Source organism: Camponotus floridanus, unplaced genomic scaffold, assembly GCF_003227725.1.
Source record: "Camponotus floridanus strain SB8 unplaced genomic scaffold, Cflo_v7.5 scaffold2, whole genome shotgun sequence".
In the NCBI taxonomy this organism is placed as follows: domain Eukaryota; kingdom Metazoa; phylum Arthropoda; class Insecta; order Hymenoptera; family Formicidae; genus Camponotus; species Camponotus floridanus.
In genome coordinates, this window is record NW_020229325.1 from 7,283,694 (window position 1) to 7,311,309 (window position 27,616).

Below are 27,616 nucleotides of genomic sequence, written 5' to 3' on the forward strand. Positions count from 1 at the left end.
ATTCGGATATTTAAAGCGTTGTTTACATGTTTACAAAATAACACAATATTTAGGATAAATATTGCTCCATAAAAATTCCACAAAATTTGATAAACATGTACTGTTGATGTTAAATATTTCGCGCTATATCGTCCTAAAAAAAGACTATGAAAAACTACTAAAAAACTTGAATTTACATTCAAGTTGTAATTAATTAATTTAATTTACTTAATTTTCAAGTCATTAATATTTCCCTGATTGATTCTGTGATCCCACTCCATATTCGTAGCAATGTTGGTTGATGTCTTATATACTGATCACTAACTAATTCATTACTTAAATTTCCCTGTGTGTCAAAATACCATTATAGTATTCAATAAATATAGTATTAAAATTCATAATTACTCGTGTACAGTTTTATATATATATAATATAATCCATATATTATATATATAATATATATAACATAAATGAATAGATCTTTCGTAATCAAAATAGTAAATCGTTATTTTTTTAACGATAATTACAGCGATGATGAATTGACGCAATTTCATATACTTCAAATAATCGGAACATAATCCCATCATTTTGCTACGAATAAGACATTGACAAATGACAATATCGAAACACATTAACAAGACTGTCTAAAATGGCGATCTTTGGCGATATGCGCAAGCAATCCTAATCTCTCTTTTTCAAGTCTTATGTTTGGGGATATGTATTATTATCAGTCGATATTACAATTCTGTGGTAATCTCGTCTTGTGGCCGGAAGCCGAGAATCGTAAAGTCATCGATGAGATAGTCGCGAGCGGGCGACCAGTCTGTTAGGATGGTATAGTTGGCCGCTTCCACGGGACTGCTCTGAAACTTCCATTGGGGATTCAGGTCGCGGTCTAGGCCGTCATTCGTCTCGCATTCGTCGCGCAACGCGCGGATATTGTTAGCCTCCGAGGGCAACGTGTCGCTGTTGTAGCTACGACCGAACGCAGAAATCGTCTGGAGTTCTTGAAGGTGTGAGTCACTCGTTATCCTCGGTCCTCCGCGTTTCTGATTGTTCCCGTAGACCAAGGGCGTCATCTGGCCGATCGTCGAGCCATTTGGACTGAGCTTCTCGCTGTTGTAAGCGCCGGAAGTGCTATTCTGTCCTAGACTCGAACCGAGCGGACTGCTGTCCTTCACGTAACCGAGGCTCGAGCTCGCTGGACTAATGCTCGACTTGTCACTTGCTTGAAACGTCGCGAGCGGCACGTTTGCTTGGAATGTTGTGAGATTAGTGCTTCTAGGTTCATATATGGGTTGACAAGCCGATGGTTGCGACGACGTCGTGACCGGTTGTGCCGATGTCATTTGCACGGAATTGCTCGTCGGCTGTTGGAGAAATGTCACGAGCTGAGCCACCTTAAAGTTATCAGAAATGGTAAATGTATGATAAAATGGGAATTTATTCGCGGATACTGCTTATACGAATGCATAAAAGAAAAGAATGTGCTCAATGGAACCGCTGTTTAAAGGGAGGAGACTTTATGCAACTAACTACCGCCTAACATATGCTTTTTGCGTACAGCTGGGTATGTGACTCACCAAAGTGCTTTAGGGACTGGCGTGAAAAAGAATTGAGAGTGTAAGACAATATCGATAGCGCTCGTTTATCATTTTCATTCGATGCATGAAAAAATGAAATTAGCCCAAATAACAATCTTACTTCTGGAGAACTGTGCCTCTTGTATCTTCTCAACAGCCGTTCTGCCCACGAGAATAGTCGTTGCCAATCGTCGGGCGGAAGCGGGATCTCGTCGTCTCTTCTATTCACGAGGACCAGTATCCTCGCCAGGTCACGTAATACTGGTCTGTAATATCGATATAAAGATTAATAGGAATGCAATTTTTTATTCAAAAAATATTAAAGTGTTTATTAAAAAAAATATTAAAATGTTAATCTTTTATTAAAAAACATAAAAACGTAATATATATTATATATTATATACCTATATTATATATTTTCCATATAAATATTCATATTTCAATAAATAAAATCGATATATTTATATAATATATTTATATAATATATTGGAATAATTTTTTTCCAAAAATGCGTATTCACTTGTATGGTTTCATTAAAAAAAATAGTCAGTAGCATCAACTTTTCACAGAAAAATATGTTTAGTCTCTCGAATATTTACTTAAAAAAATGTTGGATTGATTTTTGCCAGAATGAATTTTTTTCCACATCACGCGAGTAATATCTTGTTAGAAAAGTATTCGGGCTAGTTTCCCGTTGCTATCCCATATTTATACCTGTACGCTTGAATTCCAACAGCACCGTCTCCGTTATTTCCCGAGTAGTACAACTCCCTGACTTGTCTTCTAGTGTCGTTGAGCATCGCGAGGAAGGTATGGGCCTCTCCACGAAGTGTCGCTAGATGTTTCAGAAATTCTCTCCTTTCCGCGCTGAAATGCACAAATGAAAACATTTAATGAATCTGCGGCACGGGCAACATCGACGAACAAGTAAAATGAAGATGGACCTGTCCTCGAACTTTTGCGCCAATTTGGCCGCCTTCTTCTTACGTCGGTGAACGACTATCGCCCCGCAGATGATGATGAAGGTGCATATCGTCGCGCCGGAAACCACCCCCACTAAAATCGCAACCTGGCTACCGGTGAGGCCAAACATGTAGCCAGTCTCCCGACAGATACGACCCATGTACTCGTCTCGGGTGGACCAGTCGGCGACGAAGCCCGGTGGACAGGTATGCACGCAGGTACCTTGATGTAACAGGACGGCACATCTGGCGCACGTTCCGTCCCTGCATCTCCTGCATCCCGTCTCGGTCTCGACGCACTTTGCTGTGACTGAAATCGTTTAAAATTTATTTATTATTCACATCTCGGTAGTCAATCCTACAGTTAATGTGTTATCAAACACTGTATTTTAATACTTGGGTAGCCGCGGGTTTCGAATCAATATTGATATTGTCACTGCTTTACAATTTAATTTTTTTTAACAAGAAAATAAGACACTTTTATTTATACACTGAGGAAAAAATTATCTTGAAATAAAAAAAATTTAGTTAACTCAAGAAAGCTATTTATTCGGTGGGTACTAATCACGTATTTACTTGTATTCAAAACGTCTGTTTGCTTAAATTAAGTATTTATTTACATATGTTTAAAAAAATATATATGCTTAAAAAAATATAATTTTTAATTAAATATTTTTATATTTTAATTTTACAAAATATTTATTAAAATGCATTTTTTATTCCCAAAAATTTTAAACTTTTTAATTTTAAAAAATAATATATTTAATTTAATAAATTATAGTATATATTTTATGAAAATAGTATTTAAATATAAAAAATATATATAAATAAAAATAATATGTACTTAATATAACATGCATATTTAATTAAAATTAAATGCTTTTGCTTAAATGAAATAAACAATTCCTTCCATTTAGAGCAAAAGTTTCAAGAAAACAAATTTATTTGATTCAAAAAAATGTTTTTCTCAGTGTATCATTTTTTATATTTTTTTAGTAATTATGAGAAAAATAAATTGTAAAATCCTTTCTACAGGATTGTGCGAAACTCTAACAATAAGAATTAAGAGCAACTTAGATTATTATACTGCACTTGTAACTGAAATCCCGTGCTGTATTTTTCTTTAAAAGATTTCTTTAGAATTTATTTAGGGAGATTGTCGCAGAATATATATTTTAGTAAAATAAAAAAATTTCTTTTACGAAGAATATTGCAAAAGTTGCATTACAACTTTACATACGGTATAAACTTGAAAATTTTATTCCCTAACAGCTCTTCTCGACAACAAAGTTTACACAGCATAGTTGACAGTGAGTTTTAATGCAGATTTACTCGGGAGCAAACTTTCATACGGGAGCGATTCTTATTAATAAAATTTTCAAAGGTGTATACAGCCTCCGAGGAAAGGTCATCGCACTCGGAAACTTTAACCTAAATGAACCTGAAACTCTCTTTAGCGATAGGTCATCGCCGAACGGAAAAGTTTCGTGTCGTGTAGCGGTCGTCCTCGAGTCTAACATTCTCATTTGTGAGTCTGTCACAGTCTCGTTGGCGGGTATACGTGTACACGATGCGAGTACACGATATGTAAGATGCACACAGAAACGTTGAAATGTAAATGGCTTATTCGTTTGTTGGCAAATGGGCTTTACTTACTGCCATTTCCTATCCCTTTTACGCGCGACCTTGCTATTTCTAATGCTGTAACATCTCGTCATGTTTCTACAAGTAGTCGTTGCAGTTACTTGCAAATGTAAAACAAATTGAATATATATAAGATCCTAGACCAGCGAGTCGCTTTTCAGTGAATTATGAATTTTTGATGGTCGGTTTGGAATTATTTTTCAATTTTCCGCGTTAAAAATTGACAAGTTTCTCGATTAATTTTCAAATTAAAAATTTACAAAAGTTTCATATGTGTTATTCGAACAAATGGAAATCATATATAATATGCAATAATTCCTATAAAAATCGAAAGATCTCAAGTGAAGATCAGGGTTTTTTTTTGTAAAAGTAAGATGTTTTGTATCTAGAGAGTGCAGTTAGATATTGATATCCACATGTTATGTGTGTCAAGCATTTGGGCCACTGCTTGGGGCAACGGATCGTTAACCGCGGCAAGAATTCGATTCACACATTACTTATCTCGTTTCTGCGGTATCTCGTTTGTGAAATTACATTATTTTACATTTTTTTGTCTGATACTCTGAAATTTTTGCCAAATATTGCGCGCTTGCTACAGGCATTATTATCGTTCAGTATTTTTTTACAAGATTAAATTTACGTTATTTTTTTGGTGAGAAGAGAGATATTTACAAAATATCCTTTTCCTAAAAATTATTACATCTCCATATTTTACTATCCTGCGAGATCCTCATACGTAAGCTTTCAATTATAATTGTAATTATCTGTCGGATAATTATCCGTCATCCTGCTAACGTATCTTTCTTCCCCTTTTCTCTTCTTCCTAGTTAGGTCTCTTTTTTTCCGCTCCGATCAGATATACGTGTACATGATGCGAGTATAGAGCTGGACGGACGCACGCGAGAAAATTGAAAGACCTCGTGGGGGAAATCCGAGGGGCTGCCTTTGGTCCATTAGTATGTGTATGAGGAATGCGGTTGCTAGTTTCTCGATTATGTGGGTCTATAAACGCGCGTGCTCCGTGCACTTTGAAGTGACGGCCCGTCACATACATTCTCCAGGTTGAGAACACTAGGTCGAGCCCCTTCTCCAGCGTTGTTTTACGAACCCCGAGGTCCCCTATTTATCTTACCACCGACATCTTTCGGCTCATCGGTTCGAAGAAACTTTTACGAACAGAAACGAAACGCAATTCCTCTTTCGAGATTTCAACTTTCTACGATTTTTTCCATCCAAAAGTTGTAATAGTTTAGCTTCTGGAAGATCTATCGGATAATTTATTCAAAAAGTACATTTAGAAAGCAATTAAGAATGCATATTATTGAAAATTATATTTTACATAAGCTAACTATTATTCGTGATAATAACTGATATTTAATATTTAATATTTGAATATTAATGAAGATTTTATTTGTGTCTAAAATGCAATTTTGAAAATATGTTAAATTATAAAGTGGCAGAAAAAAGTAAAGGGTATTCACATTATTTATTTAAGATATGAATAAATAAATCCGTCGAAAGATTAATGATTAACATAATTAATAATTAACATAAAATTACAGTTTCAATAATTACAGTTATACTAATAAGAATATAACGTGTATGTAATTGTATCATGTAAATTATAGTATTTTTGTTGTCATTTCAAACGTATAATACTATTGTTATTATAAACTCGTGTGATTTTGTTGATCTCTTATTAAATATACTCGTGTGATTTTGTTGACCTCCATCGATAGACAACTTTTCATGATATCTGTCTGCGCATCAGGTAACTTGGTAAATTCACCAACTTGGATTTTAATTGACGATGGGAGGTGGCGATTTAACTAATTAAAGGTCGAGGAGAAGTCATATTGCTTCTACGAACGACCTATTTGATCGAATTGGCGCGTAGAATTTTCCGTCATTCTTCTAATTAATTTTGCATCGTCTTCCATCGTTTATTTTTAGATACTTTTCAGATAATCTTGTTTATCGATAGAATATCGGAAATTTTAGAGACCGGACGTTATTAATTTCGCAAATGTATAAACATTATCTTTATAAAGACGTAGAATGGAATATATTTTCTCTTTCTTTCTTTTCTTTCTCTCTTCTTTTCTCTCTCTCTCTCTCTCTTATTATTATTAATTAATGTATTAAAACAGATCGTTTACTGCCGGCACTTCTATTGAATAATTAATATCCTATGTATTACGTTGAAATGTAATTTATGTATCAACTTTATCTTCCGTATAATTTAATCCGTATATTATATATAATTTAAATATAATAATTTAACTTACTTTCTAGCTGAGAGACATTTCCTATTTTTAAAAGACGTACAATTTATTTTATATAAATGAATATAACATTTTTATATTAATAAAAGAGTGAAATAAATATAATAATGCAGTAATGTATTATGTATCTCTAGTATAATAATATTTCTCTTTTCTGAGAGGCTACATATTATTTATTATATAATTTGGATAGGGATTTAAATCTTTGCGATTTAATATAATAGATTTAAAAATTGAAAATTTATTTTCTTATGCATTCATATTGGTATGTGTGCGTGTATTAATATTTATATAAGTTAATCGAATAAAATTCCGCCACCTCCGTCAATTTAATTTTCTCAATTACTTGATGTTTCCACATATTTTCTATAATACTAACCCACATTCACAGGTCACAGTAGAGATAAACTTTCGTGATGCTCGTGTGCACGATTAATTCACACGCGCGGAATTTAACGGAATTTAATTATAAACGTTCTTTCTAAAATATAAAGTTGTACGGATATGTACATCGACGAATCCTGAACATGGAGCGTGAATCTTTTTCGGCACACTAGGTTCGTATGTCAATCTCGACCGCATGCACTTCGATATACACGAAGCCTATCGAGAGTACAGTTACTTCACATGATAGAGAGAGAGAGAGAGAGAGAGAGAGAGAGAGAAAATCGGAGAAATGGAATCAAGTATCTTGCAAGTAGGTGCAAATTTGACTAAAAAGTTTCAAAATTTTTTATATCTATCTCTAAAAATCTACAAGAATTTCGAGATTCGATTCTTCCTAATATTGGAGTAATTATAAATCACTATAAATATAACATATACAATGTCGAGTCATTGCTGGTACTCACGCTAAGACTCGAGAAACAGTTTAATTAGAATTTATTGAGACATTGGATATTACTGTGTACTTTACAAGTAGTAGTTTTTTAAATGTATGTCACAAAAAAGAAGGAAAATTAATTTAAATTCGTTAATACATATTGAGTTCAGTTCTACCCGATGACAGCATCGTTATTATCACTGTCAGTCTGGTATTTCCTCTTTCCTCTTTCCTTCTATTCTTTCCTTTTGCTTTCCTCCTTCCTCTTCCTACGTTCGCAAAATCTCGAAACCTCAATATCAAGTTGCTTCCCACGTTGATATTCTTCGTGAGATCATTAATAGAGGCTTATTAATTAGCAAGATAATAACATTACATTTGCTCTATAATATTGTTCAAATATTAAAATATTTTTCATTATTTGAACGCTTATTAAGAATAGTAGAAAATGTATAATTTAGTGAGAACTAAAAGACTTGCGTTTTATTAATCAATTATTGTCATTAAAAGATACGACTAATGATCGACTAACAATAAGAATTATCGCAAATCGAAAAATGTGTGTTAAAATATACGAAAAAAATTAGTAGATGATAATAAATAGACCAAAAAATATATAAAATAGAAAATATGTTTTCGTAAAAAATTAATTTCACTTTACAAGATTTACAAAAAAAATTATGTTTCATACTGGATATTGCACTTTTATGAGATAAAAGCTAACATATGCAAGTAAGACATCAGATAAGCACTCAATCTGCATATTGCACTTTCTATTCATGAACTCATTACATAATAAAGCGCAGTATTATCCAGTAATTGTGAGAGTACGCCTCGAGTAATATTACCAAGATCTATTTTGTAATTGCGTAATCGCTGATTATTACTGAATACTAATGAAAAATTGCTGAAAATTGCCATTACTCGTCGAAAGGCATTTTTTTCCCATCATGTGTGAGATCGAAGAGAACGGCGCCTATATTGCAGCTATTACCAGCATGTGTCAGCAGACATCAAATATCGGCATATTTTATGCCTGCAATAATCTCTGATAAAAGTTTCATTAAAGGCAAAGTGCACTCGAAACATTCAATAAAGAGACACATATTGCAGCGCACGTAAAGGGACATGCAAAATTTGATTCGCCATCTATGGAGAAATAAAAAATGAATACGACATACATTAAAGAAGATATTGCCATACAACACAAATTTCGATTTTCACCAATCACCAATTAAATTAATCAAGCAGAAAAATTAATTACAGATTAATTTAAGTAAAGATTAAGTTAAGATTGAAAAATTTTAAAAATGAATTGGATATTTATATAAAAATTTTCAAAATATGCAGTATTTATTTCATTTAAAAAATTTATAATTGGAAAGGAAAACTGCAAAGTTTTCTCTCGGAATAAATATGGGAAAACGAGAAGGCTTCCGTGTACGGCTCTCGGAAAAGACTTTAGCGAGCGTTATATTAATGTTGAACAAATTCCAACGATATATTTCGCGGATCGTTGGAAACTATTTACGTTCCAGCGGTCGGACGGGACCAAAGTGATCGCAGTGGTTCGTGCCTGCATCGGATAAAGGTACATCTACTTGATTATCAGGAAGTACCATTACTAGTCAGGTGAAACTTCTCTCTCGACCAACGTGCAACATAGGTTGCACACTGTTGCTATCGTTGGCCATTGGTGCAGCCACTTATAACAGCAAGTAGTGATTTACGTCAGAGTTTCTCAACCTACGCTATCGCTTCTCTCATAAATCGACGACATACGCTGATTAAGACTTTCGAGCAATTTTCCTGAACTACTTCTTCAAGCACGAGATAGAAAGAAGCATAGAAAGAAAGGAGAAGAAAACGGTATAAATTGTACCGCGATAGAAATGATGATTGTAAATAAAAGACACTAGATAAATTCTCAATTATAAAAAAATATAAGGGCAAAAATAAAAATACTGAGAAAATGAAAGCTCGCATTTTCTTGTTTAACTCTATTTTTTTAAAAAAAAGATTTTTAAAAGATTTAAAAAAATTTTATTTAAAAATATTATGCTCGAAATCTTTAATAATAAAATGTGAAGGGAGAAAAATTGAGAAGAAAGTCCTAAAATATTTTTTTCTGTTTAAAAATTATATACTAAAGTTATGCATATATAAGCAACCGAGATAAATGTTTATATAATCACGATTAAATTTCAATGTTAATATTTCACGAGAGTATTTGTTTCTCTCATTCTCCTACTTTCTGGACACCGCCGTAAATAACTCGGCACAGTTAGCCAATAAACCTGTTTACGTGATTTTAATTTTTTGTTTACGTCGAAAGTACACACGGCACATTATATTATATAAAACTTGATACTGGACAAATCCATTTATCTACAAACCTGTACTATTAATAATCCCATGATACTTGTAATCAGACGCTTGCGTTTCAGTCTTTTAGCATTTTTTATTGCCGAAGCAAAACGGGTATTTTACAACACGGATCTATTTACAAATAATCAATATAAAAGTATTCTTTATTTAGTCTCTTAATCTACTAATTTAAAAATCAGTACTTTTTAAATGTGATATCAAAAACTTTGGCTAATAAAAATAAATCAAATTATTAGTCATTTGGAAATAAAATGTGTATCAACTAAATAAAGCATCAATTATCATTGCTTTTTGAAAATATAATATATATTATGTATAAGAGCATATTATATAATATATTATATAATATACTATATGTGTTTTATTGCAAAATTTTATTACAACATGTGGCATGTTTTACAGTAGTAATTTACAAACAAACGCACCGAAAATTCCAAATATCTCTTATGATCATAGCTTCTTTGATGTCGATTTTCAAAGTAGATTTCTTTATCAAAGATATATACGAAAAATCAATTTACTTTATTTATTTATTTTAACTTTTAATATTATACTTAACATTATATTTTCGTAATTATATAAATTAGATAATAAAATCTTATAAAGATTTATTAAATTAATTGAAGAATATGATTTCCTCATCTATTTTGTTCAACAAAATTTCAATTTGCGAAATGCCTTTCACTTTCATTCATCAATTATTCAAAGACTTTTTAATGCCTCGACAATAAAAAAAAATTAATTCTAAATTGAGCAAAGATGCAATTTTAAGACACTCTAACATTTAATTAAAATATTGCTAATTCTTTGCACAAGTAGCGATAAATATCTCTAAAAAAGGATAACGTTAGAAATTATAAAAGAGAAAACCTTGTCTCCTATTTTTAAACTTTCTCCAGATTTATATTAACACTATTCCACACCAGTTTCTGCACGTGTGTCTAACATATCAACAATATGCAAATGCAAATGCATTTTTCCCTCGTGTCCACTTGTTTTCAGATACGTTCACCTCCTGCTCGATATTCGATTACTCGAATAGCCGACATACTTTCGAGCGTACGCGGTTGAGCACCGTTGCAAGGCCGCCGAAAGGCCGATAATTCACGGATACGACTCTATCGCAAAAGTAAAACACGCCAGTTCAACGCGGATATCGTTCTGTTTACTGCAATCGCGAGTAAGGATGCATCGCGCATCGAGACAAAGAAAAGCTCAATGTATCTTTGAAACTCCTTCTTTTTTTCTCTCTCTCTCTCTCTTTAAACGTATTTATATAAAATACATAATAAATACATAATACAAATAAAAAATAAATACATAATTGGACAGCAAAAACATTGGGGATGAAATTAATTTGATTTAAAATTAAAATTGAAACGTCAAATGAGACGTATATATTATCTCGCGCATAAAAGGACCATACCTTCTCATAATAGACGTTAAACGAATATGGTTCTTGGGTCGCAAGCTCGTGTCCTTTTGGCACTTGTACCCGGTTGAAATTTGTTAAGGCGTTCAATTAGCGTGTGGCAACGACTCGCTGTGAAATTAACAAGCCACAATTGGCAGACCGAACGGATGGTGAACAGATGCTCCAACCTCCCGCACGTGCATGCGCATCCATATACGTGTGCAATGTAACACGTAAACAGTTACTTTTCCATGTTTGTAATACGATCGTTCTAAGCGCGAAATTATCGCGCATAGATTTCTCTTTCTCTCTCCTTTCTAAAATAATCATTTAATTATATGAATCGTGAATTGCAAAAATTTGATAATAATAATGCAACTGATAATATGTACCTTTAAAATCTGTTTGATATAAATATATTATATTATATAATATTTTTTAAAGCAATTTTTCCAATTTTACATAATTTTCCTATAATCAATAAAAAAATATACATATTTGTTTTTCATTAATTACTCGTATTATGGCAAGTACTATATTATTAGTAATTACTTATATTGAAAAAAAAACAGATGGAGATTTGATATTATATATATATTCTGTAAAATTAAGTGTGAATATATTTCTGTCTACAAATAGCGGTAATAAATCTACGCAACGTGCACAATAATTTAAAGCCTAAAAACAGAGCGCTAAATTTCTCCTCGAATTTAAGAAAATTCAGTGGGTGTCAAATTCGATTGCATTCTATATCATAATGTCACGTACGTAATTTTAGAAGAAATCGTAACTAAAGTCCACATTAGAATATCACGGATATGAGATCTTTATGACGACCTGAGAGGAGGACTATGCGCTCATCGCTCCGATCACAGAGGTAGAATCACACGACGCTTACGATGCGCGTGAAAGCGTAGCAAAATTAATTTTCCACGAACAAATGCGATTATCGCGCATAGCCATCGCGCGGTGACTTCACAGGATCGCGACTCTCTTGCTAAGTTGTAAAAACAGACGTCGGGATTGTCATTCTCATGGCAATATCATTATATCATTCATACATATATTACTGATTAAAACATCATATAGCTAAAAATATCCCTATCCTCTATGATGACATTTATATTCTCTCATCTGCAGAACCATTTACATCGAGAGATTTCACGCAGCTCATTGAGAGAATAAAATGTGAAATTTTTTAAAAAGTCTGAAAGTTTTATTGTTTTGCGATAGTTTTCATAATCTCCATATAATTACAAATAACAGCATTATTTTCTAGATGGTAAATGTATGTCGTATTTTGATGTATATATATAACATTAAATATTACAAAAGAACTTGAAAAAAAAATTTAATCCAACATTTGCTAAAAGAATAATAATAAAGAAATATAATATAAAGAATAATAATTTTCAATATGCTTATAAATTTTCTGTACGATCTTTTTAATAAATTTTTTATAAATTCTTTAAAATTGATAATTTTCAGACTTGTTACGTTTTAAATATGCAGCCAATAAAAATTCACCCGATTTGCATATTTTCGACATGTTGAAAAATGTTTGATTGCGATATCGACTTAATTATCGAAGGTATTTTATGAGAATTATATCGATTAATCTGGATATCACTCTCTCCCTCCCTCCTTCCCTCTCTCTTTTCGCCTCTCTTCCACTATTCTATTAATTCTAATATTTCAATTTGCAGATGGGACATTGTTATAAGAAAGTACACGTGAATGTTTTGCCTCGCGTACAGTCGACCCACGAATTTGCGAAACTTAATTTCGTGGTTTCGTATCTCCCAAGAAACACTTTGAGTAAATTCACAGCCGACGAGACACTAATTATTCCTGTTACGTCTGGTTATTATGGCTCATTTATGTAATTCCTGTTTCGAGGATCAAGCGCTTGTATATTTGAGAGATTGTATCTCGCCATTAAAATACAATATTTCAACATCTTGAGACATATCACAGACAAGAAATACAAAATATATTTTAGTCAAGACATGATACGAAATTAAATTATATCCCTTTTCAAAGTTAAATTGTTTTAATTTTGTTTATAAAGAAAAATATGCAACATCAAATGTAAGATGAGGTGAAATGAAAATATCTCTGTATGCAAAAATACTTTTCAAATAGTTAATACATAATTATAACGCAGTGAATATTCTGCCTCAAAAACACAAGTGGATACAATAGACTACCGAACAGTTAATGAACATATTTGATAAAAAATAAAATTCAACTCGCCAATAATAAGTAATTATAAATGGAAAATTGCTTACAACACACAATATGCATGTTACTCAATGCTTGTTTAAATCACAATGCACGTACATATATATTATATAATGTTGAGAATTTCACGATATATATTTTTTCATCTATCAATTTTAATCTTTTCGCAAAAAAATGTACAAAGATTTTTAATCATCGTTCTAATAAAACAAATATATCTGTATTAGAAATTGCATTTTTTTCTTTTAAAGATATTTTATAAATAAAATAAATAAAAATAGTGAGAAAATAAAAAGATAGATGCACACATCGATAAATATACATTTTAAAAGATATTTGTCTCAAAATAAATTTAATTATATTATTATATCAAATATCATTAATTCATTTTAATGCTACATGAAATGAGAAAATTACTATTAATTAATGCGATAAAAATAATATACAAAAATATATAATATAATAAAATTATTTAAACAAGTATAATTGTTTCTCATATATGTATTTATATTCGTTTACTTATATTAACTGATTAAATTTTCTGATAGCTATGATTAATAAATTCAAAATCACGCAATGTATAAATTAAAAATCCGATTCATTCACTGATTTTTGTAATCGATTCAAGATAAGAAGGTTATTTTTCAAAATGTGCATCTACGTAGTTCATTGAACGATTTAATGACTCTGAAACGACAATACAATGTGCTACATTTCACTGTCCCGTACTCTTGAACTCTTTTAAACGGTTCTTCTTTACAAGCAATACGTACTCGGTTTTTATACTAGTGTAACAGATTGTGCATATCGTCTAATCATCATATTAAATCGAGTGTGCATTTTATGCTCTTTTTCACTTTTATATTTTTTATTTCGCAAAATTGTTGCAACAAACCGCGAAATTTGTTTTGTTGCACGCTAATTCACGCGAAACTAATTAAGCTCCGAGAAAGTGTGCGGCCGCAATGTCGAAATGCATAATTTCGAATTAAATTCACGATCGTTATCAGAAGGGGAAATGGAAAAATGGAGGAGGGCGATTTGCATATTATTCAAATTCGTTCCTGAAGCACGACTTATAGATTGTCCAGCAAGTTTCTGCCAAGTGTCAGAAGTGGGTCGACGTAATTGAAATAGATGAGAGAAACTAATTGCCACAAAGAGCAACGGATCCGTCATTTCCGAATACAAAGAGACTATTTCGTTCTATATACCTATCACGGAATAGTCTCTAATTTCATTTACAAATAATCTCTCCAAGATTGATTATTAAAAGATGACATAATAAATTCTCTTTCAAATTATTAGATATCTTATATCGAACATCTTTTAATGTCGAGAAATTTTTTATGTATGATATTCCACACAATTATTATAAAAAATAATAAGAATATAAAATATACATCTATAAATACAATACATTTTAAATATAAACTTGAAAAGTTGGAATAAATTTAAAAAAATAAAAAAAATAAAAAAAGATTAATATAAATATAATATTTATTTATTATTTTAACAAACCTTTTTTTCCTATTTCAAAAATACATAAAAATACATTCAAAATATATGTATAATCTTTGCACGTTCCAAAAACGTAATTGTAATAAATAAAGTATCTTGGAAAATTAAAAAAAAGTTTTCTGATAATCTTAATCGAAAATCTTGATTATTTACTAGTCTCTTTTTCCACTTTCTCCACAAATAAAGACTCGATATATCGAAAGAGTTAACCCCCGACGCGTATTTCTATCGCTCGAGTTCCTGTTCTCGGCGTTCCTACAAACGAGTATATAACTGTACTTCGCGATTCACTCCTCCGCGTGCAGGAGGACGAGAGCCAGACGTAGACTCGACGATGCACGACGGAGAGGGAGATGACGACGTATACATCGTCATTCGCCGAGAAAGAGGGAGAATCGATGATTACGTAACTTGGTCGATGCCTCTATCGCGACAGGCCCAACGTGCGCGGCCCGTTATAAAGTTGTTACTCATCATCAGGTATTCAACAATCCTCAATATTCGACTATATTTTCGAGTACTTCGATATTTATTTTATATACTTTTGGATATGTGCATCAAGTTATATTGCATGTATAAAGTGTATCATATTTCGAAAATTTCAATTTAGCGAAAAGTTTTAATGAAGTAAACATCTACTAATGATGGATTATTACTAATGACATTTTTTAATATTGATGGATTCTTTAATAAAAATATATATGTATTTTAATCTTTACGAAGTCTTCTCGGATTTTTATCGTTGTAATCAAATTGTGAGAGAAATTTCAGAATAACATTATTCTCTCTTTAATTTTAAAATTTCGAATATATTAATATAATATTAATATTAATAATTAATATTAATATAATATAATAATTAATATAATACAATATTATAACAACAATTTATAATATAAATTTTACATCAAGCAAGAGTTATATTAACATAAGAATAATGAATATAAATGGCACAACAAAAAGTTTGACATTTAGAAAGTTGAAGAGGAGAGAGTATTTTCATTTTTAATTTCTTTTATATATATATATATATATATATATATATATATATATATACTTCCTACTATTTAAATAATATTGTAGAAATAACTTCTCTCTCATTTTAAGATTATGAATTTTTGTTCAATCGCATATATATTTTATTTCTTTCCTTCTCGAAAATTATACTATAATCAAATAAATTGGACACGTTAATGTATAAAAGCAACATTTCTTTTTATATGCAACGTAAAACCCCGATACCTTCTACAGCGCGAGAGGATTTTGTTTTAAAATGAAAATATCATTTTTCATACATAAACATTTCTCACATTTCCGCTCGCCGAACGAAATACGCGGGAAAGAAGGAACGGTATCGACCAGCGCGGCGATTGGTTAATGATCGGTGGAAAGGAGAAACCCTCGTCGCGTCTGGTCGCGTCCTCGGAGAGGGACTCACGCGATGAACGCGCGGCCACGCACCCTCGCACCCCTCGCGCTTTATCGATCGTATCGCGGAAACGCAGGTGACCATTGTTGTTGGATCGGCGACTCGAGGACGCGGATGCCGAGCTATGTATGTAGATAATATGGAGTGCGCCTGCACCGCGTTAAAAGAGTTTCGATTTTAATCCAGCCAGTTAATCCATTTAAATCGATCGAGATTAAATAAATTCGCTTCTCCTTTTTAATACGTCATTTTAGCTCAACTTTCAGTTCCGCAAAAGAGATTGCATAGCTCGCGTGAGAAGGAAAGAGCGAAAACAACTCTAAGCGCGCGCGTGCGGTGCAAATTTATTCCCTCGCCGATTCCGGAGTCGTGATGATAATCGGCAGCTAATGACGAGAACCGCAAGAGACACGGTAGCAGGGATACGATATGCGGTTGTCGTAGGAAAGACGTGACTACGCTATCACGACATCGACTTACGTGTGTGTTTATACACAATGAAATATTGTGCGTCCATATGTTAAAATTTTTTTGTGTTTTGATTAGTACTTTAATCCATTCAGACCCTATGTACACAATTATGCACAAAAACTTTAAAATCATGTGAAATAGCTATTTTTTAGAATTAGTTTCCCTGCGATCTCTCGGTGGAAAAAAATATATATATCTCGAAAATATATATATATACATATATATGTATATCGTCGTTTTAAACTCTTAGCATCAATAAAAATTAATTCAATAATTTTTTACATTACAGAAAAAATTCAGGTCTGAATGGGTTAATGTAAAATTAACATACAACTTATGTTATTATTTTTACAACGTTTTCATGTGTTACATTTATGTCAACTTTATAACTTAACACTTTGTATGTCTCTTAGAAATGGAATATTATTTTGAGTATTTTTTAAATGATCATTGTAAACAATCAACATGTCTCAAAGTTAGTTTAACATTCTAAGAAAAGTTAAAATGAATCTTGAAATAATCTTGAACTTTGACATACAAAATAATCAAATACTAAAATCAAATGTTTCTATTAGAAGTAATTTAAGTTAAAATAATTACTATTACATGTTGATATTCTACAAAAATTCTTAGGAGTTATCATAAATATTTTTTCATGTAGTTTTTAATTAATTTGTATTTTAATTTTACATTACACTACTTAAAGTCACGATAACAAAAAAAATGTAAAGTATTGTGTCAATTATTTAACATTTTTAAATTGTCAATAAATAACATACGACGAATGAGTTATTTTAACTTAAAATTTAGAGTAGACTTTTTGGGACATGTGAAAAATGTTAAAATTAACATTTTATTTTTTACTGTGTATATGCGACTATTTGTGCGCTTTAAAATCAGCTTTTTCCCTCTCGAATCAATTTCGAATTTCTTCCTCCTAAAACGAGGGCAATGCATACGTCCAATTTACTATACATGTGTGTATATACTTACATTCTATAATATACAAGGTCCACCAAAAGGATATAATTGTTTTGAAAATAAAAAATGTAATTGGCAATTAACCGATTTACATATATTTTCTCAAAAACAACCATGTGTTTTCTTTACATCAATTGATTTCTCTTATTATTTTGTACATAAAAGAATTAAGGTAAGGTAATTAAAAAATGAATATTTTACTAGATATTTTACGGTTTACGTAAAATTAAGAAATTATTTCAAGCCTCATAATTCAAAAAGTACTCAATCAAAAAATACTTTATTATAGTGTTTTGAAAAGCTCTCGAGGTAAGCTACAAGAATATGTAATGAAAAATAGGACGTTCTATTTAAAAAACTCAAAGTGATTTTTATGTGATCTTGACGGTGTTATTCAAGGCCATACCAATATTACTATGTAATGCGTAACTTAAAGCCCTACAACTTTTGTTTGAAACATTTTACACGAAAATGTATATTTTTCGAAATATTCTGAGATCCCGGTACTTTTGGCGGACCCTGTATATACGCATTCATCGCACGTGCATTCCATCCGTCTTTCGACTCGAAATTATAAGATTTTTTTTAATTCTAGCTCTTTCCTCGTAATGTTATTATCAATATCAACGTTTTGTAGTGATGCAAATTAATAACACATTTCTTTTTGCTTATTTAACGTCGGATAAACGAGACGAACTATCTGAATGAAAGAACGTATTGTTTGGAGCGTTTCTTTGTAACGAGAGATTGCGGCGTAAAACTTTAATCGCGCGATAGCGAGAGAAGCATCAACAAAGACTGACGGAGTCGAGTAAAGAGATGACAAGAGGATGCAGATGTCTCACTATGAGTTAGAATCTCCCTAGAGCCGAGGCGGAAGTGGACGGGCCGGATACCGATAGCGAGCCCGCGCGCACCTTCTGGCTCGTAAAAAACGCACATTTGGCCGATAAAGGTATATTTTCTCTCTGTTCTTCGTGAGGAACGGAAGAACGCACTCCCGAGAATGTTTACGCATTGAAAACATGTGTCTACATCTCGCATAAAAAGTCATTTATGTTTAATATTTTATATTTTCAGGATATAAATTATGCATTCGCGTATTTTCTTAAATAAATTCTCTGCTTCTCTGCATTCGGAGTGCAAATAATTTGAAAAATTCATCGTATTAAGAAGCATAAAAAATTCAAAAGAAAATATTATTATTTGAAAGTATCGATTGATTTAATAAAGATGAAGTTTCGGAAAAAAATTGTACGAAATTTTTGTCGCCAAACACTCTTGCTTTATGTTTATAAAATAGAAAAGATTTAGTCTAGTGATTTTCTCATTCATCATATTTGCATATTATGCAAGATTGAATCAATTAAATTATTTAGTAAAATATTAAAATATATACACGCAAAAAGTATAATATTTAAAATAAATTTTTTCAATGATCATTTAAAATAAAATCACGAAGAACAGAGAACAGAAATCTTTGCATTGCAAAAAATTGTAATTTTCAAAACATAGGAAAAATGCACTCAAGTTTAAATCATTGTCCATGCTTGAGTCCATGCGAGAAATTTATCGTCGCTAACGCAATAAAAATGTCGTAAAAGTTGTTCGAATAGCGTCTGAGCGATCGTAAAATCGATTTAAAGATAGAAAATTGCTAGCACGCGTCTTTATGGAGAACAATCGAAATCGGTCGAACGCATTTTATTAACTCTTTACTAAAATTCTAAAGAAAACTATGTATATTGCAGAAGTTATAATTATAGATATAAAGCACTAAGGTATATAACAATAACAAAATTACATGGAAAATAAATTTTACACAAAATAAATAAAGTTAAATTGAAAACTTTCTTTCAGAAATATCTACGTAAAATAACATAATATTATTTAATTTCTGAAATAAAATGGTAAAAATTTATTATATTAAATATTAAAATTTCATTTTAATATTGATATTTAAATAAAAAAATACAGATTTTACATATACATATGTGTAATTAAATTTATGCATTTTTTATACGTGTATATTATTTTTTATATATTAATATATTATTCCTTTTAACATTTGGAATATTTAGGCGTCAGAATTATTACTATTGTTATTCCAATAATACATCACATCTGTTTAAAAAAATGATTTAGGCTAATGTAAGTCTTATTTGCACATTTCGCACAACTGTGAGATCCCATCATACAGATGCACAAAACGGAGTCTCTTTAACGGATACTAATGATTTCGATTAATACCTCGTCGGTTTACGGTTGTGCCGCAACTCATTGTCAGTCAACCTCGTAAAGCTCGAAGGAACAATCGAGATTATCATCCGCGCGTGAAATGTCTTTTATTTAAAAAGATAATTGGAAGAAATTGTCTCCGCATATTCCAAACATTATTATTGCGAGTTGTAATAAAATACCTATTCATTTTCTTTATATTAGATTTGACAGTTTAATGTTTTATCGTCGAGAAAGTGTGAAAACCTTCCTTCAGTATTCACTATACACGAGAGTCTATTGTTTAGAACCGATTTTGTAGAATAAAAAAAGGCATCCCCGTTAGAGAAGAAATGGCTTCGGCGCGGTATGTTGACTTTGCCGATTTGATTTTTATCGCGAAAGGAGGGAATATAAACGGCAGCGATGCAGTAGACTCGGTTGCAGGGAGAAACAGATGGATTGCGCTAGATTCTTAGAAGAAAACGGTACTTTAGAAAATCAAGTGGGTGCTCCTTCTTCCGAAAGAGAGAGAAAGAGAGACGGGGAGATACTATACTTCACCTCCATCCACGGAACCGTCACCTGACCGGTATATACCGGTCAAAAAAGTCTAGATTCCCGCTTACCTACGGTTCTCGGAGATCGTGTAAGATTCGAGATAAGAAGATCTCGCAAGCAAGAACGTTCCGTTAACCTTTCCAGCCAACACTTACACGGAATGTTTTCGCTTCGACTAGTGATTCATAAACAAATTAAGCTCGACACGAAGAGAGCGACTCTATAAATTTGATTTTTGCAGGCAAGAATATGTTTTTTTTTTTTAGATATTTTTCAAACCCCATAAATTTGATTTTTGTAGGCAAGAATATATCAATGTTTAAATTTATTATTTACTAATTTATCTACATCATTTGTTTCGCCGATTCACATTTCATTTTAATTAATCCTAGATTTTCCGAGGTTTGGAGTACGATTATTGCGAGGATTGAGTTTAATAATGACGTGAAAAATTAATCTCAAATACGTTTATCATTACATGTATATGATTTTTAAGATAATAATATTATATAATTTAATATTATTTAATATAAAATTGCCGATCAATATGCGAGAGCAATAAATTTCTCGCTTAAATTATCGTGCATGAAGAAAATGTCCTGTGATGACTTTTGTAATTATATTACATATTTCAATATAACATGGTCATATTAAGTATTTTACATAAACTTTAATACAAATCGTGCAGAGAGAAATGTAATTATCTCGAAAAAATGCAAATTCCATTTTCATAATTAATATAATAATTATTATATTATATAATTATTGTATTATATAATTATATAATTATTATATTATTCACAACTAATGTAATAACAATGTATTCCTTTTCCAGAAGGTTAAATAATTTTCCGAATCGGAAAAGGAAATTATTCTCAAGGACAATGGGTGACGCGGATAATAGGGTGAAAATCGTAAGCGTGAAATTCGCGGGGTTCCAAGGATGAATAAATACCTAATTCACGTATTTGCCTCCGATCGCGTGTATAGAAAGCGTTACAAAAGCACGTTGCGAGAATAATTCGCTTTGCACGTATGCGAAACAATGTAATGATAGAGAGCGTACGGTCGCTCGTGCTAATTACGAAAAATCCGGAGTAATCTTCTCATCTAGGCGATAATGGTTAACCGACATTGGCCATCGTCGTCGGTTCGCATCGGGTGAGCTCACAGGATGCTGCCGCTCATCATCGTCGTGACGACGACATCGGTGACGGCCACATCGGTGACGCGTGTCGCATGCGGATCCCGGACATGGTGCCCCGGTCGACACGACACTCGAGAGGGAAAGAGAGAGAGAGCAATTTCGTGATGGAGAAAATGAGTATACGCTCGGTGTAGAGTAATGTAATATGCAGAAAAGCATACATCCGCGCGAATCACGCGCCAAGAGGAAGGAAGAGGTCGAGGATTGCGAAATTGCGTTCGTGGCGGTCGGAACGGTATCGTAACAATGAACCGGAAGCTTGTAGAGCGTATTCCGCGGCGAATTGTCGCACGATTAAAGCCTATTTTAGAGATAATTTGTTATTCGCCACGGCTGATCCGAAACTGGAGTTTCACATTCCATTGCTTCAAATGTAAATATCATTCAAAGTACATCGTATATTTTAAGATGCATAAAATTTAAAGGATATATATAACTCGATAATTATATTATGCACATTTACGTCTTGCTTTAAATCTCATATCGTGTATTATATTTGTTACAAATTTATTTAATGTAAATATATAATTGAATTCATTTAATGTAAATATATAATTGAATTCATTTTAGGAAAGCTAGATAATTTTTTATTACTTATTTTCTCTTTTCATTAGGCATTTTTTAATTTCTTGGAAAATAAAGAACAATTTTTTAAATGATATTCTTTTCGAAATGATTCTGATTCAAGCAAGTCGAATTGTAAGTATAATTCTCTTGAGAAAAGGATATAATGTGGGAAATTAATCGATTAATATATTTTAGATAAAAATTCGTATATTATCTTACTTAACAAACGCGGATTATAGTTGATTTTTTATATTCTTCAAATTTATTATTATAATTTTTGACGATGATATAAAGTAAAAGATGCGAAAGAACGAAATTTATTTATGGAAAATATATAATCTGCTGTTAGATATTTGACAATTACAAATTTCTCAATTTGCCATTTATATTGTTCCGGCAATTTAGTTGAAACTTTGACGAGGCGTTTATCTTTTTAATAGATGATGATAATCATCAAACTTTCACTATTCGGTGCAAAATGGCTGAGAGTTATGGTTTGATTTTTAGATCATTATCGTTCTAGCCATAATATTTAATCTAATCTTTAGTGAAATTGTATTATACGTGGATTAAAGCGTTCATTAATATCTTGGAAAGAAAAATAAAAGTGAAACTTGCGGCAAAGAAAATTTGCATACATTGGGGTAGCGAGCATAACAAGGATTAGAGAAAAAAAGATCCTCTTTTTTCGCAAAAGATCCTCTTTTCTCCTTCTTTCTCTTTCTCTCTAATATTTAATAATGCGTGGCAGACCACATTTATAAAATATATAATATATGATCCATGTTCAAGTTACAATGAAAAAAAAATAACAAAATGCTATTTTGTGGTAAATGAAATTTTTTACTAGAAAATTGTAATAACAAGTAAAATAACATGAAAAATTGAGAAGGATGAAAAATAATAAACTGAAAACAATCTAATTGATTTTTTCGATATTTCACAAAATATGTAAAATATTATTCCATTTGATTTCTCTGAATCATATAAATATGATATATCCTATAAATGTTTATGTTTTATATAAAATTGTTTTTTCGTTAATAAATAAATAAATCTTTAAATATTGCCCTATACATCTTATAAATAAATATACGAAATATTCTTTAAAATAATTTTATAGAAGATGATTTTGGACGCGCTGTATTATTATTTATACACGATTTACAAACAAAAATTTAGAATAAAATGGAATCTTAGGGACTCTATTTAAGCTGCAATTATATCATTCAAAGTGCGTATACAGATTTATTTTCGACCCTCGAAGTGCATGAAAGGCTTAAATCCATTTAGCTAGCATTCAGACTGATTACGAGCATTCGGAAGTAAGGGTGGATCATGGAAATCGCCCCTAGTCCTTCCCTTCAATACCTGCAGCATTGGTGGTCAGTCTACATCGGTCAGGGTCGTCATCACGGCTCTCCGAGTCTCGCTGCTATTCGCAGCACAGTTAAGAGTATGAGCGTATCTAGCGAACGCGAAAACGTTTCTCGTCCTTTCACTTCCACAAACGAGACAGACACATCGACCTAATCGCGCTTCAATAGCCAGTGGCGTAAATTAAGCGAATCCTCTATTCCCCCACTCTGAACCTACGTAAATCACGCGCAATTATCGAGATCTGATATTCGACTCGAATATTGAAAATTGTAGCAGCATGTCTGATTCTAGCGGGAATCGGTATCTCAAGAAACGATCTTACATCAAAAAGCTGTCATCTGTCTTTAAAAAACAAATTTAATTCTTAAGTCTTAAATATGTGTATACATGTACGAAGAATATATACTCCCGAACAAAATTAACACATAATTTTTTTCACTTTTTCTCCAAAAGCTGATATTTAAATTTTGACGAAAAATTTTAAAGAAAAGATGAAAAAAAATTATGTGTCAATTTTGTCCAGGAGTATATTAATGTTTAATTACAACTATAATAATTATAATCTTACATACATTCTTTATCGACTTTTTAATAAAACATCTAAAATTATACTTCAACTAAAAATAAATGATAATAATTACACAATTTTTATTCTCACTAGATATTATTTCCTTAGTTTAGAAAAGATCTCGACATCACGAAAGAAATAACGAAGGAAACTCGCGCGTGCTTTAACGAGTGCAGATTACAACTATAGATGAAAAGATATCACTGTACGGAATTAGAAGAATCTAAAAGACGACAAAAGGCGACGATTCCCTTTCTACAGGAGTGGCGTGGTACCCTACGCCATTGACACGAGCACAAGCATAAGAGAAGCGAGTAACGCTGCGAGAGGATTTCTGGTGCAATGCACCTGTGAACTCGCAGGAGGGCATTGTGCAACAATTAGAGGCGGCCGTGCCGACCACCGGTTAACCATCGCGCTTCGTGCCTTTAGGAAGGTACGGAGGATGCGGTGGCATCCGTCACGCGCCAGGACACTAGGGAAATAAATAGATCGGAGGCACGTTTCTTTTTTCAAAATGTCCCGGCAAAAATACCCTCTCTCTCGAGAACACGCGAGAATGTCACCACCATGAAAGTCGCCCACAAATTTCCCAACAATTCGCTTTCTCGCGAATTCACAAGTGCGCTGCACCAGAAATATTTTCCTCGAATCAAAAGAAAGGCAACAGAACCACAACCGCAGAAAGAAGTGCGTAGAAAAATATTTAAATCTTAATTACATAAATATTTTTTGAACATAGTATAATTACAAAATAAGAAACGCATACAATATGTTCTTATGAGATCTGTCGACAAAACTCATAAGAACATATTGTATGAGTTTCTTATTTTGTAATTATATTATGTTCAAAAAATATTTATGTAATTAAGATTTAAATATTTTTCTACGTACTTCTTTCTGCGGTTGTGGTTCTGTTGCCTTTCTTTTGATTTGTGATTTTATCATTTGAACCTCTTGCGACAAACTTTTTATATTAAATATTTTTCTGCTTTTTCGTTTTTTTTTCTTTGAATTTTTTTAGCGTTTATATATTTTTCGCGATTTTTAACTGCGATATTACTCGCGAGAGAATTAAAGCTAAACGCGAGTTAATTATAATTTCAGAAATTATGTGAAATTCAAAAAGGAACTAACAGAGAGTCCGGAGACGATTACTCCTCTTATCATGCGTGCGTTTTACGCGACACGCACCCGGCAAAGCGTACAAACAACGACAGTCTCTAAAGGAGATTCTACAGAGAGTTGTCGCAGACACGAAGTCTCTTAATTTAGGAATGCATAATTAAGCCGTAGCAATTTAAACGCTTAAGAGAGAATAAAGCTGTCGCTTTGAATATATTATATTACATTAATAACGAGAGAATGTGTAATAAAACCTAGGATTCGAACGAAACGATTGATTTTTGAATAAAGTTTGAACGGAATATTAATAGGAATAGAAATTGGAAATATATTTTTATAGTATTTCCCGATAAAAGGTATTTTTACTGGAAAAACTTTTTCATGAAAAGCACATTTTATTTAAAAAATATTAAATTTGATATTATATTTAGTACAATTTAATTAAATTATATAAATTATCTCGACTCTGTGCGTAGGATGTTATATCAATTTTACGTAATTTTAATATGACAGATTTATTTTAAATGAAATGGAATAATTTTAAAAACTGTATGTATATACCCTAAACCACAAATTATATAACGTTAAAGTTTATTTTTGATGCAACGTAGTAATTTAATCTCTATGCATGTAATTTTAATTAATCCTTTAGCTATGACGCCGGAGGTACCTAAGCCGAACCAGTGTATCTTGCGCAACAATATCTAACGAATATTGCGCGATTCTTTAAAGAAAATTTATTGAATAAATATTATGCGCATGTATAAAAAAAAGCATCGTTAAATATATTAAAATTGTTCATTATTGAATGTAAACATTGAAGAAAAATAATTTTCTATTTTAATCTCATTTTTTATGGAAAACCAAATCATACAATTAATGTAACTTGCGTTAAACTTTCGTGCGAATTGAAAATCAGCAATTTTTTTATGCTTAGCACAGCATTGCTACAAGGTAACGCGTTATTCGATATCGTCCGTGTATATACAATCTTTGCATCAACGTATATGTATATATATATATATATATATATATATATATATATATATATATATATGTACGCATTGCTCATAATCGTTTACAACGAAGACGCGATAAAATATTGACACGCAATAAAAACCATATCCAACATCACTTATAATATAATATATAGAAAATTAATCGAAGAACACAGATATAATTCTATAAAAAAATTAACCAAACTCTCTCTCTATTTATCTCTCTTATATATGATAATCTGCCGTCATATATGAGGCTTTCAAGAAAATTGGATTAGAAATTGGAAAATTAATATTAAATTTGTCATTTTCTTTGAGTTTGTATAATTTTCAAAATGGCATTATAAATTGATGAAATCGTATCAACACAATTATTAAGACACGATCAAAAATACGATATTTAACTTTAAAAAATGAAGTTAATCTCGATATTTTCTTAAAATGAAATTCATTATTTATTTTTGATAGCTATATTGCCGAAAAATACATTATACTAAATAATAAAGTAATATTTAAAGTTACATTTACGGAAATGTGTACAAAAAAACATTATTAATAATTAAGTTTAAAATCGAAATTTTGAAAGAAATTTTACTTGACATTTTCGACTTACTTCTTTTATCTCTTATTCACGCGATTGTATCATCAACAATTATTCGACTATTCAACCTAATAATTAAATGACACTTTTGTTTATGTGTACATATGGCGACAATCCCACGTGTGCCCGCGCATTATCACGCGAGATGTCAAAATGCCAAAGCGAATTTTCTCTTTCCTCTTACCTGGTATCTCGTCCTGAGCCAAGCTGTAATCCGCGAGACATGCGAAGAGGAACGCGGCACTAAACTGTATCAGTAGCGTCGCCAGGTTACCCATTTCTCCGAGTCGACATAATTCCCTCGTTATGATGACAAGAGAGAGATCATGACGCGAGATCGCGCGAGTTCATAATCGGTCCCGTTACACTTCTCGCAACAGCGAACGACAACACATCCACTCCACGCGATGGTCGACAGCAGACTGCGGCTCGCGTTACTCGCTTCACTTCACTCCGGCAGATTATCAGCGTTGGCAGCGCCCTCTTGCGGTGGACATGCAAACGAAGTAATGACGTGTTATACGTACTAGTGTGCGAATACTTACGAATCTTACGTGTATGTATGTGTGTATATGAATGAATATAAAATAAAATAATAAATTTACATATATGAATGTAAAAAACTTACGTAAAGAGAGATAAGAAGGCAAGAATTTGTAAATTGTCAT

At 31.8% G+C, this 27,616-nt stretch overlaps 1 protein-coding gene across 2 annotated transcripts; it reads right to left on the reverse strand.

Annotated features, from left to right (window-relative positions):
* Positions 1-429: 429 nt before the first annotated feature.
* Positions 430-27,383, reverse strand: LOC105249080. Of its 2 annotated transcripts, none has more exons than XM_011254276.3 (5): positions 27,133-27,383; positions 2,507-2,834; positions 2,277-2,429; positions 1,684-1,828; positions 430-1,349 (listed from the first exon to the last, which is right to left on the reverse strand). In XM_011254276.3, exons 1-5 carry the CDS (start codon positions 27,224-27,226, stop codon positions 717-719), a joined length of 1,353 nt encoding a protein of 450 aa, XP_011252578.1. In that variant the 5' UTR covers positions 27,227-27,383; the 3' UTR covers positions 430-716. The 2 variants fall into 2 exon arrangements, with proteins under 2 accessions (XP_011252578.1, XP_011252577.1); XM_011254275.3 differs by having other exon boundaries at positions 431-1,379.
* Between the last annotated feature and the right edge of the window lie 233 nt (positions 27,384-27,616).